General features: G+C 38.9%; 1 protein-coding gene across 2 annotated transcripts in view; it reads right to left on the bottom strand.

The window, feature by feature from the left end:
* Taf7l (TATA-box binding protein associated factor 7 like) overlaps positions 1-11998 on the bottom strand; it is a 17167-nt gene extending 5169 nt beyond the window's left edge. Inside the window, exons 1-10 of one of the 2 annotated variants that reach the window (XM_023703477.1) lie at positions 11923-11998; positions 8841-8908; positions 7974-8052; positions 7299-7432; positions 6539-6665; positions 6006-6061; positions 1713-1785; positions 1266-1379; positions 437-655; positions 132-244 (exon numbers count right to left, since the gene is read on the bottom strand). In XM_023703477.1, coding sequence (XP_023559245.1) covers positions 132-244; positions 437-655; positions 1266-1379; positions 1713-1785; positions 6006-6061; positions 6539-6665; positions 7299-7432; positions 7974-8052; positions 8841-8908; positions 11923-11974 — 1035 coding nt within the window. In that variant the 5' untranslated portion in view covers positions 11975-11998. The remainder of the gene's footprint in view (positions 1-131; positions 245-436; positions 656-1265; positions 1380-1712; positions 1786-6005; positions 6062-6538; positions 6666-7298; positions 7433-7973; positions 8053-8840; positions 8909-11922) is intronic. The other variant, XM_023703478.1, reaches the window with a different exon arrangement.
* Positions 11999-12004: the final 6 nt, after the last annotated feature.

A 12004-nucleotide genomic window follows, 5' to 3' on the forward strand; every position in this document is an offset into this window, starting at 1 on the left:
AAGAAGAAGAAGAAGAAGAAGAAGAAGAAGAAGAAGAAGAAGAAGAAGAAGAAGAAGAAGAAGAAGAAGAAAAGAGGAATATTTGAAAGTAAAATGTCAGTATTTCCTTATATCAGCCAACAAGAACTTACCTTGAGGGCCAGGCTTTCCACTTTTCTGATAATATTCCTCTGTCTTTCTGCTTTCTTGTGAATCTTCTGGATCTTCCTCTCCTTGAAATGAATATTTTTCTGAATTTCTGTGACTAACAGAGAGAGAGAGAGAGGTGTATGTATCAAATAACAGCTTAAACTAATGGACAGGTCCCCAAGTCAATTAGACTTCTACATCTGAGCAAGAACTTCACTTATATAGCTTTGCTTTCAGTGTGCTTAGACTTAGTCTTTAGCACTGTCACCTCCCACGTCTCATCTGTGTATCTTTCCCTCTGACTTACCTACTGATCTGGCACCTTCCTTTGTCTTATGCTGACTATATTCAATAATCTTGGCCCGTAGCTGCCTTTCCAGAGCCTCTTCAAAGTCATCGTCATTATCCTCCTCTCCCTCCTCATCGTCATCTTCATCGTCCTCCTCCTCCTTCTCCTCACACTCATCCTCGTCATCATGTGTGTTACTACTAGAATCACGGAAAGTATCTTGAAGCACATCAAATTCTATTGGTTTTAAGGAAAAGGAAAGTGAAACATGTGCACTTCTGCAAATAGTGCCCATTTCAGCAAAAAATACACTTTTTGCTCTTAAAATGACTGGATAACCAGTGAATTCTATAAATCATCTTTTTTACAGGAAGATTATTCTCTTCATGAACAAGGACAGTAAATACAAAATGCTGACATCCATTTATTTATTCAATGGTCAAGACATTTAGACAATCTAAGAATATATAGGAAATTGAATACAAGGATAGTTAGGAAATTAGAAGATTTCATTTTATTTCATTTTATTTTTAAACAGTGAGTAATCTTATTCTTTTTTTCCATTATTTTGTTTTATTTGTTTATTTATTTTTGGTGCTGGGGATTGAACTTGGGACCTTGCACTTGCCAGGCAGGTGCTTATTCCTCTGAGCTATCTCCCCAGCCCCTTAGATGGGAAATTAGAATTTCAGTCTAAAACCTTTATAGTACTAGGGGTCAGTAAGAGGAAAGAGAGGCAATATCATCCTTTTTCTGATGTTGACCTGTGAGTCAATGGAGAATGATCTTTGGCATTCAGTCAATATCTGGTCCATCTAAAGCCTCTGCTCTGCCTTTACTCAAGTACCTGATGTGGTATCACCCTGCTTGGAAGCACCCATTGCTGAGGACAATGGCGTGTTTGGAACGTAGCCTTGACTTTCTATTTCCTTGGTTTCTTCATCAGTAATGACTTCCCATCCTGAAAGGAGGGAGCTGTTAAGGAAAATGCAGAGGGAAAGGAGAAGGCATAGTTGAATGGGAAGAGATCCTTTGGCTGAAATTGCTTTTTAGTTAAGTACAACTTTTGGTCATTTGTACCTATTCTGAGTGTGGAGAAGTACCTTATATTGAATTATGCAAGTAAATAATACCTATTACAGGTATTTACTGTTCCTAGCTAGAAAGTTACATTTCTAATAAATCTCAAGTTCTACACATCCAAATTCGCACATCAATACCAGAAGTTAAGTTTGTCAGTACATGCATATGGAGTGGAGCAGGCTACATAGAAAACATCTGGTATGAAGGATACGGGCACTGATAGCTTCAGAATCAGAACACAGCAATCTCTTCACTTCCTTTTCCACATCTGGAGCTTCCATGTACTAAAGCAAAGTGTGAGAAGAACTATCAGTAATGTCATTTAACACCTTACATATTGCAGGAATCCCCTTTTCCTACATACGAATAAGTTCAAATGATTAGGCCAATTAGTTGCTTATCTGATCGAAGTTCTACTTTAAGTAGTGCAATTTATGGAGGACTAAATTAGCTATGGTCTATATTTTATACAGTTCGCTTATTTTTCCCAATTAAATTACTTGAGACATTTAATCTATTCATTGTGCAGTTCTATAGTAAAAGCCTCTTTGAAAGGTTAAATTCTTAGGTCTCAATTATTATTTGCCATGATTTCTATTGACAAAAAGCTATCATACCTTTTCAGTTATGTAGATGCAGTTTCATTTAAATATGTAAATTCCCAGACTTTACATCCCCATATCTTTATTATTAGAGAAACTCCTATAGAAAAACTCGATCTTAGCTAAATGTTCTCCTTTGGGACTGGCAAGACAGCTCAGCAGTTAAAGCCCCTGCTCAGGCAAGCTTAGGCAAGCCTAGGGACCCCATATCTGTTCCCGGCATGGTACCACACAGCCCTACCCAAGAGCAGGCTGAGCCAGCTTAAAAAAAAAAAAAAAAAAAAAAAAACCTCCCTTGAATCCAGTTTTAGACAATTATCTTCATAGTAACCAAGTCATCATGACAAAAATAAATTTTAAAACCTTGAGGGGAAAGAAGATCTTGTAAGAGTTGGGGATGTAGCTCAGCAGCATAAGCGCCTGCTTGACAAGTGCAAGGCCCTGAGGTTCATCCCCAGTATATATATAAAAAAAGACCTTGCAAACAACTGCTGATAAAAGTGAATCCTGGCTCCCAATGAATGGCTATAAAATCAGAAAAAAAGAGTAGACTGGAATATTGTATCTTTTGCTCTAGAAATTGCTGGACAAAAAACAATGAATTCCTTTCTCAGTGAATTAAATCTAGTATATGTGTATGGAAGTAGAGATGAGAGTTGAGAAGGAAGACTCAGAAGTAACTTTTATAATTTATTTCATTTTTTGAAACTAATTAGCTATTAAAATACACTAAAAGCAAATAATGAAATTATAGTGTAATTGCTGTACTCCAGTAAAGCTTATTTCTTTGTTTGAAATCAATGAGCTATGCAATGAAAGAATAAACAAAATTGTGTTTTATGATTGCTCTACTTCCATAAAACTTACAGAGCTCTACAGTTAGTCTGGACTTAGTTTTACATTCAGTAGGCATTCAATAAGTGCTGTTGATTGACTGAGCACAAAGCCAAGGCAATGTGTATACTGAAAAATTCAAAATAGTAAAAATGTCTACTTCATTCTCCCCAAATTGGTTTGTAAGTTAAATATAATTCCTATCAAAAATCAAGCCAAAACTTTCAAGACATAGACAAGCTCATTGTGAAATTTATATAGAAAGGTACAAGTTCCAAAATGACTGAAACAGTCTTTTTGAGATAGGGTCTCACTAGGCAATTCAGGCTGGCCTGAACTCACTATGTAGTCCAAGCTTGCCTCGAACTCACAGCAATCGTCTGCCCCAGCCTCCCAAGTGCTGGGATTACAGGTGTGTGCCACCACACCCGGCCCCTCTAAAACAGTTTTGGCAAAAAAAATGAAGTGGGAGCAATCAATCTTATGATTTCAAGAACGATTGCACTGTGGTATAAGTGGAGAGATTGACACATGGACAAGTGGAACAGAATAAAGAACCCAGAAATCAGCTTACACAAATGCATGCAAGCAAGTGTTGGTGAAGGTGCAAAGACAATATAGTGGAGGAAGGAAAGCAAACAGTGCTGGAGCAACCTGATATCTTTAAACAAAAAAAATAATAACTTGAACTAAGCTTTATGCTTTACTTACAAAATTAACTAAAAATGAAAAATATATAATTTTCAGAAAAAAAACAGGAGAAAGTCTTCCAGATCTCGATGAGGTAGATTTCTTAAATTCAACTTAAAAATACAAAAGAACAAAATCCTGAAAAGAAAACAATCATAGATTGGACCTCATAAAAACTAAAAACTTGTGCTAGGCATGGTCACCACACACCTGTAATCTCAGCCCTCAGGAGGCCGAGGCAGGAGGGTTGCCGAGTGCTTGAGGCCAACCTGGTCTACATAGGCGAGTTCAAGACCAGCCTGCAAAACAGAGTGAATCCTGTCTAAAACAAACAAATAAACAGAAAAGAAAAGAAAAGTAAAGTGTTTTGACTTTTTTTCCCTGTATTTAGGACGGTGTCCACAGGGTCTACAGGGTCTCACTATGTAGATCAGACTCGTAGTGATTCCCCTGTTTTCAGCCTCCGAAGTGCTGGGATTACAGGTGCGCACCACCATGCCCAGTCTCAATAGCGGGCTCCGCACACCCCGGGGGCAGGGTCAGCACAGCATGCCAGGGATTGAACCCCAGCCGCTGCACTCTGCCTAAGCAGGTGCTTTAGTCTGCTGAGCTATCAGGCTGGCCCTGCATTTGAAAGGTTTTATGAACAAGATTAAAAAACTATAGACTGGGAGAAGATATTTGTAAACCATCTGACAAAACAGTAATATTTAGAATATGAAAAAAACTTAAGACTCAACAATAAAAAAAACATTTTAGAAAATGAGCAAAAGGCATGAACAATTAACTTAAGCACAGATGGATAGATATGATATGATATGATATGATATGATATGATATGATATGAGCTTATGACATGTTCAATGTCATTAGCTATTAGGGAAATCTAAATTAATATCACAATGAAATTAGTATACATTTATCACGATGTAGTGATAGAATGTAGTGATACAGCGGCTAAAATAAAAAGTAGTGACAACATTTAATGCTACTCAGGAGATAAATAAACTAAATCACATATATTATTGCTGGAAATATAAACTGGTACAATCTTCACATCAGTTTCTTATAAAGCTCAACATATACTAGCATACAATTCAGTAATTGTACTTATGGGCATTTATCCTAGACAAATGAAGAGTTATATTCACTTAAAAAGCTATCTACAACTTTATTTAAAGTAGTCAAAAACTAGAAACAATAAGCCATCAAGATAGCTCAGCAGACTAAGGGCCTTCTTAGGCAAGCGCAGGAACCAGAGTCAGATCCCCGGCGCCACATGCCTTGCCAGCCCTGCCCCTGGGCGCGCTGAGCCGGCCCACCAAGACCCAGAGTGGTGGCACTTGCCTGTAATCCCAATGCTGGGGAGGCTGAAAACAGGAGGATCACTCTGAGTCCAAGCTATACAGTGAGACACTGTACCAAATACACAAAAAACCCTAGAAACAACCCAGATGCTCTTTAATGAACGCAGAGTTAAATCATTACATTCATACCATAGAATATGACCCCACAATTTAAAAAAGGAGCAATCTATTGACATAAGGAAAAACTTGCATGGATCTTGAGGAAATTGTGTTGAGTGTAGAAAAAGTAATCTGAGACATTGTAAGCTATCATATAACATCCTACAAATGACAAAATTACAGAAGTGGAGAACAAATTAATGGTTACCAGATATTAAGGACTAGGGGTGCGATCAGAGGTGTATAAAAGAGTAGGATAAGAAATCATTGTAGTGATGAAACTACTTAGTATCCTGAATGTGTAGATGAATACATGAACTTACATCTGGGATAAAACTGCATAGACCTAAGCGTGCATACACACACACACACACACACACACACACACACACACAAATATATGATTTCACTAAGATTGGTAAATTCTAATGATGTCAGTTTCCTATTTGTGGTATTACAATAGTTTTGCAAAATCTTATAAGGGGTACTGAGTCTCTTTTAGTTCTTAAACTGCATGTGACTGTATAAATATTTCAAAATAAAAAATTTAATTGAACAAAGCAGCCAAACCATAGTACTTTTGTATTTTGCCCAACTTTCTACAAGCCTACAGTAAGGTTCCCAATTCTCAGGTTCTAGATGGACTCACCTTAAAACTAGATCTTACAATTGAAAACTAAAGGGATGAACAGAAGTTTCAAATTCATGATCCTTCCAGATCCCATGACAAGACCCATACACTCAAAGATCTGGTCTGTTTTGATTCAATGCTGTATTCCCAACTCACACTCAACAAATGTTTACTGAACATATAAATGAATGAACAAATTAACTCCCAACTGACTCTCTCTTTCCTTTCCACTCATGATCCTCTTCAAATCCACCAAACAGACACACACATATGAGACTAACCTTTTGTTTTACTTTCCGGAACCTTTTCTTTCTGACATTCTTAAGTGGTGGAGTAACTAAAAACAAATACAACAGGGTGAACCATACAAGATTGATGGTAGTCAAGTGTCTATCCAAATTTGATAAAGAGCCACTGGCTCATGATATGTCTTCTCCTTTTTTTTTTTTTTTTGTATTTCAGGATAAAGTCTACAGGGTCTCACTGCATAGATCAGACTCATAGTGATCCTCCTGTTTACAGCCTCCCAAGTGTTGGGATTACAGGCTCGCTCCACCACACCCAGTCTCCAGCACTGTCTCAGTGTACTCCGCACCCTGGGGGCAGGCCTAGCAGGGCAGGCCTGGGGATCGAACTCCCAGCCCCTGCATATGCCTAAGCAGGTACTTTATTCCACTGAGCTAGTTGGCCATCCCTGCCTTTTATAAGTATATACGAGCTGAAATGAACCAGGCAAGAGACCCTGATTCGTAAGAAATTAGGACTCAGCAGACAAATATAGCAGGCTGTAATGAGCAATGGGCTGGTGACTTACTTCCATGCTTCCAGGTATATTTTTTATCCACCTCTTTTTCCTCATTCCTGGTTCCACTAAGATCAGCAGAGGCAACTGACTTTTCCGGAGAAGATTGGAGGTTACCAGCAGGTTGGCACACAAGCATCTACATTTAGCAAAGACAAAGGTGTTAACTATGGTAACAAATCCTGAGTTATGGGCAATCGCCACCAGCATCCTGGAATTTCCAGAAAAAAAAGTACTGTGTAATGTACATTCATATCCCCTTGTATTTCTACCTCCTCCCTTCCTCCCTCCCTCTTTCTTTCCCTCCCTCCCTCTCTACCTCTTTCCTTCCCTTTCTTTTCTCTCCCAGCAGCACTGTTTGTCAACTGTGAATTCTGAAACTACAGTTTTTACCACTGCAGAGAGGATATACTGAAAAATACATATATCTTAGCATTTTTACTTATAGAGGAAATAAGAAATCCATCCCAAAGATATAAGAAGCAATCTGTAAAACATTCAGAAGAAAATCCCAGATGCTCATATTTCTACATTAATGAAAGCCACTATAAATAGCAAACAGGGAGCAGTGCAAGCCATTTGGATAAAATGTGGTAGTAAAAGCTAAAGATCAAACATCGAACAAAAACGCGCCATTATATTCCTGTGAAATTGACATGGAAATAAGTGGCAGGCAGCCATTCAAGTGGATGCTACTGAAAGAAAGAAAGAAAAAAGGATGGAGGAAGAAATTCCTCAAAGGATGTAAGATCCAGAAAAGGAAAATTCATACCTGTGAAATATCTGCTGTTTTATAAAAGGTTTTTCTATCAAAAGTTTTCAGACTTCCCACAACACATGGCAAATCAACCAGTTTAGCAGATAGTGAGACGTTGTCTACCTCAACAACTGCATGGCGTCCATCAGCTAAATAGGAGTGGAGAAGATTAATGTTGACATTCAGAAATCACAAAGCTTATATGCAAGAGGTTACCAACTGAACAAAAATCTACAGTGATATCCAAGCTCTTCATTATGTACACTGTGGTGATTACCATAAGTTGCATGATTTCTACTTCCTTTCCCCTTGAAAAAGGTGTAACTTACTCAAGACTCTAAACTGTGAGTCCAAGGGCTGGGGAGATGGCTCAGTAGAATAAGTGCTTGCCTGGCAAGTGCAAGGGCCTGAGTTCAATCCCCAGTTCTGCCAAAAAGTAAAATAAAAAATAACTAAACTAAACTGTGACTCCATTGAGATACAGGCCACTTTCTATTCTTTTTCATGTCTTTAACACTTAGTATACTGCTCAGCATATAGAAATTCTTTAAATAAATGATTTCTCACTGGGAATGTAGCTCAGAGGCACAAGTGCCTGCCTTGCAAGCACAAGGTCCTGAGCTTTATTTCCAGTACAAAACAAAACAAAAATATTAATAAATGATTGCTCAATTGATATTAACCACTTACAAGACAAGTCGATTTTTATTTTATCCTTCCTGGCAGCACTTCCAGAGCGCATTATGTTCCTGACAGTAGAAGCATGTTCCTAAAAAAGAGGTAAATCGAAAACTTCGTATTGTCTATTTAGCAGTTAATAGATATACCAAAAAGAATCCTCTCTTAAAGCAAACTTGTCTGTCCAAAATGTTACCAACAATGGACAATGAGAAACTGCATTGTGTGCCTCAAGTTAGGATGAAGCCAACCCTAATTTCATCGTTTGTCTTTTAGTAGTTCTAGTTAGTGCCATCTGTCAGTTCTACATTTCTGCCACTCAGTGCTCCCCTTAAGGTACAGGCACTAAGGAAAAGCTTAGATACAGTTCACTAGGCATATTAATTAACCTTAATCAGACAAATATCTTTCTGAATGCAATCCATAACATATCATCCTAAATAATGCTTGAATCTAGTTCTCAGTTGGGTAAGAATTTCAAACACAATGTTAAGCTACACTTTAATAACTTTGCAAGGTGATAAATTTGCAGGAGATATGACGATAGTCATTTTTACTGTCCCTTTTAAGAACACAAAGACTTTTAGAAGAGTATTGGCTATCCAGCAAACAGGCTGCTAGTGCCCATGATAAGTGGCTGGCCCTATCACTGTCACAGCCCTTTGGCCACAAAATTAACCCACATACTACGTGATATGCACAGGACGAAAGAAAGTGTGCTAGAAGGACACATACTAGAACTGGGCTGCTTAACAGAATATGATTGCTGAGAACAAATGTACTGAATTTTTAAAAGCTTGAAAAAGAAATGTTGACAAATCAAAGAAGAAGTACATTTTTGGTCTGCAGATATTCCTCTGATATGCAAAATTTTCTTACCGGAGGCAGACGCAATATAAACTGATTTTCAAGTTCATGAGGAGGTTCATCTTCGCTTTTACTCATGTCTTGTTTTTGAGTTTATGAAAACAAAAAGAAAACCAACAATTACTAAAAACTCCTCTTGCTCCCCCTGCTGACCACTTCTGGTAGTACTGGTTAAATGACTACAAGTTCTTCAGAATAATCCTCAATGGAATGACGTATGCACAGTTAAGCAATAACTTATTTGACATATCTTGATTATTTCTAAAAGACACATCATATCCCTGCTAATATGTACAGATTTTTCAAAGTCAATAGAAAATACATGGTGTCATTTGATGAACAAAGGACCTAAGAGATGATATGAAATGTGATTTAGTCTTAGTAAGATTCTCAGACTCTCATGTAAAGAAGGAAAATTCAACACACAGTGGTGGCACCCTAAGCAAACTAAGTGACCTCCTCAGGGAACAGTGCAAGCCAAAGGCAGGGCTAACCCAGAAACCATTTGCGGGAATGTTCTATGATGATTAAATGTAAACAAAAGGTTAATTTTCAATATTTCACTTGCCTTAATGAACTGATAGGAATTTAGAGAGCATGCAGCTGTTTGTGACTCTGGAAAGCACATCTAACCTTCAGACTGACATTGCCCCTCATTTTTTGAGTGAAAAGAACTTGTCTTGAGTTACTTATACATACATAGGTAATAAAGCTTCCTTAAAAATATTTTATTTATAACATTTAAAAATAAGGGGCCCGGGGAGACGGCTCAATAGAATAAGCGCTTGACTAGCAGGCAGAAGGGCCTGAGTTCCATCCCTGGTTCCACCACAAAAAAAAACAGGAGGGCAATGCACCACAGGTTAGAGCTAGTACCAACAGCTCTAATCTACCTTGGGGAACATTTCGGAGTCCACTTCTCAAAGCTAGGCCATGTGTATGAGTGTACCTAACTTAGAACTAAAACTTTGATTTAATTCATACATTACTGACATTTTTGGCATTTGTTCTATGTACCTCATGCTACATGGAGTGCTTTAGGTCTTTTATTTCATTTAATCCTCAAAATAACTACTTGCTTGAAATGCCCCCAAAAGTTATTTAAAACGAACCTCAGATGGATCCTTTTATTTAAAAAACACACCTTCATGAAAGTGAATCATCCTCACCCAAGTTATTAGGACATTTTGACAATATAAACACCTATAATGATGGAGCACATGGTGATATTATGACACGTGTACACTGTGACATGATTGCATCAAGCTAACTCATCATTCATTCCTCCTCAGTGCAACTTTCTACGTTTTGCCCAACGTGCCCATTCCTGCGCTCAGCAGCCTCTAGTAACTACCACTCTACCCTTTGCTTCTGTAAGTCTGATTTCTTTAGATTCCACACATGCAAGTGAGGACATGTGGTGTTTGAGAACATATGATCCTTGTCTCTTTGTGCCTGGCTTATTTCACCTAGCATAGTGCCCTGCAGATTCATCCATGTTACCAGTGACAAAACTGTGCTTTCCAAAAGCTTGAATAGCATTTCACTGTGCACACAGACCATGTTTTATCCACTTATTCCCTGAAGAACTAGGCAGGATGTGTAAGCTGGCTATTGCAAGTAACACTGCAGTGAACATGTGACTGCAGGTATCTCCTTGACATGCTCATTTCAAGCCATGAAGTGGGACTGGAAGATTTCAAGTTCATCTTTATTTATAATCTTATTTTTCATTCACTTAGGTTGCATCTCCAGTGGCTTGTATTTTAGCTATAGGGGCTCATACTTCTGATGATGCTTTTAGTCAAATATTGAAGAAATATATATATATAAATGTGAAATTTGATGAAGTTTTTATGTTGTAAAAACACTGTCACATACATCAATTTACAAGATCTTTTATCTAAACTTAAAGTGAAAATTTTCAGTTAATGTGGTTGTTGATAGTCTGTAAACTGTTAAGTGGGATTTTAATTTTGAACCCGAATCTCACTGAAAAGCATTGGCTTCTTCTGACACACAGAACTGAGTCTGGGACCATATTCGGGTGAAGTTATTCACTAGTCATGAACTAAACCTTTACGTGTAACTTCAGAAAGTATGAGAAAGGTATAGAAAACACAAAGAAATCAGTAGTGAAAGACATACAAGGTGTAGGTAGCTGATGCATTATCTGTGGCAGTTATTTGTCCTCTTTTTTCTTATAAATAAATGTGTATGTATGCATACATATATAAATATAAGAGTGACAAATAAATATAAGAATGTAAACGAAATAAGGACTCCTGGGGCTGGGCACAATGCCTAACCAGAGAAAACAGGCAACACTTCAAGCTGGGAGCAGAAGCACAGGTTACTTGAAGTAGCTGCTAAGCAAGATTTTATCAGATCAACAGTAACTTTTAGAGTTCTCAGCAGACGTAGGACGAGGGCATTTTGTTCGTTTCACTGCCTCTCTGGCAACTCCTCGTTTGTGGAAAAAAAAAAAAAAAGAAAACAGAAGAACTGAAACTGTTTCAAAGAAGCTCCTTGTAAATCACTCTAATAGAAGGTCCGGTGAGCAAGAAGGTGGAAACATGCTCGAAATGAGTTGGAATTGTTTGTAAAGTTTGTTATCTACATGTACCCAAAGCCCTGGACGGTATATAGTGTAAGAAATGCACACACTTTTTCTCTGCAAGCACTATATTTGATGCGTAATTAAATTAACAGGATCGCTGTCCACCATTCATTCACTCTTAACTCCGTGTCACTTTAGCAGAATTACAGTTGGACTAAGCAGAAGGGAGCCTTCTAGCAGTGAGCGCCGCCAGCAAACCGTAGTTAGCAGAAACCGCGGTCAGTGCGTGTTTTAAGTTCGTACCGCGGGCTGCAGTTTGGAGCAGCAACCCCCGTCCCGCGTCCCGCTCGTTGTCTTTCCCCCGGAGCAGAGCTCCGCTCCTGGAGCTTTAGCGCATTTCCCACGAAAATCCCCAGCGCGGCGAAGTGGCCCCCGCTTCGCACCTCGCTGTGCAGGCGGGCTGAGGAGAGTGGCGAGGCGGGTTGACCGCGCGGCCCGCCGCCCGCCGCGCTCCCGGGAGCCCAGCGGACTCACCCGTCCCTCCACCGTCTCCCTCCGAAGAGCCTGCGGGCCGGGTCCTGCGCATCGGCCTGGGGAGCTCCGGGCGGGCGGCGAG

The sequence above is a fragment of the Octodon degus genome, unplaced genomic scaffold (genome assembly GCF_000260255.1).
Source record: "Octodon degus isolate 3935 unplaced genomic scaffold, OctDeg1.0 scaffold00171, whole genome shotgun sequence".
NCBI lineage: Eukaryota > Metazoa > Chordata > Mammalia > Rodentia > Octodontidae > Octodon > Octodon degus.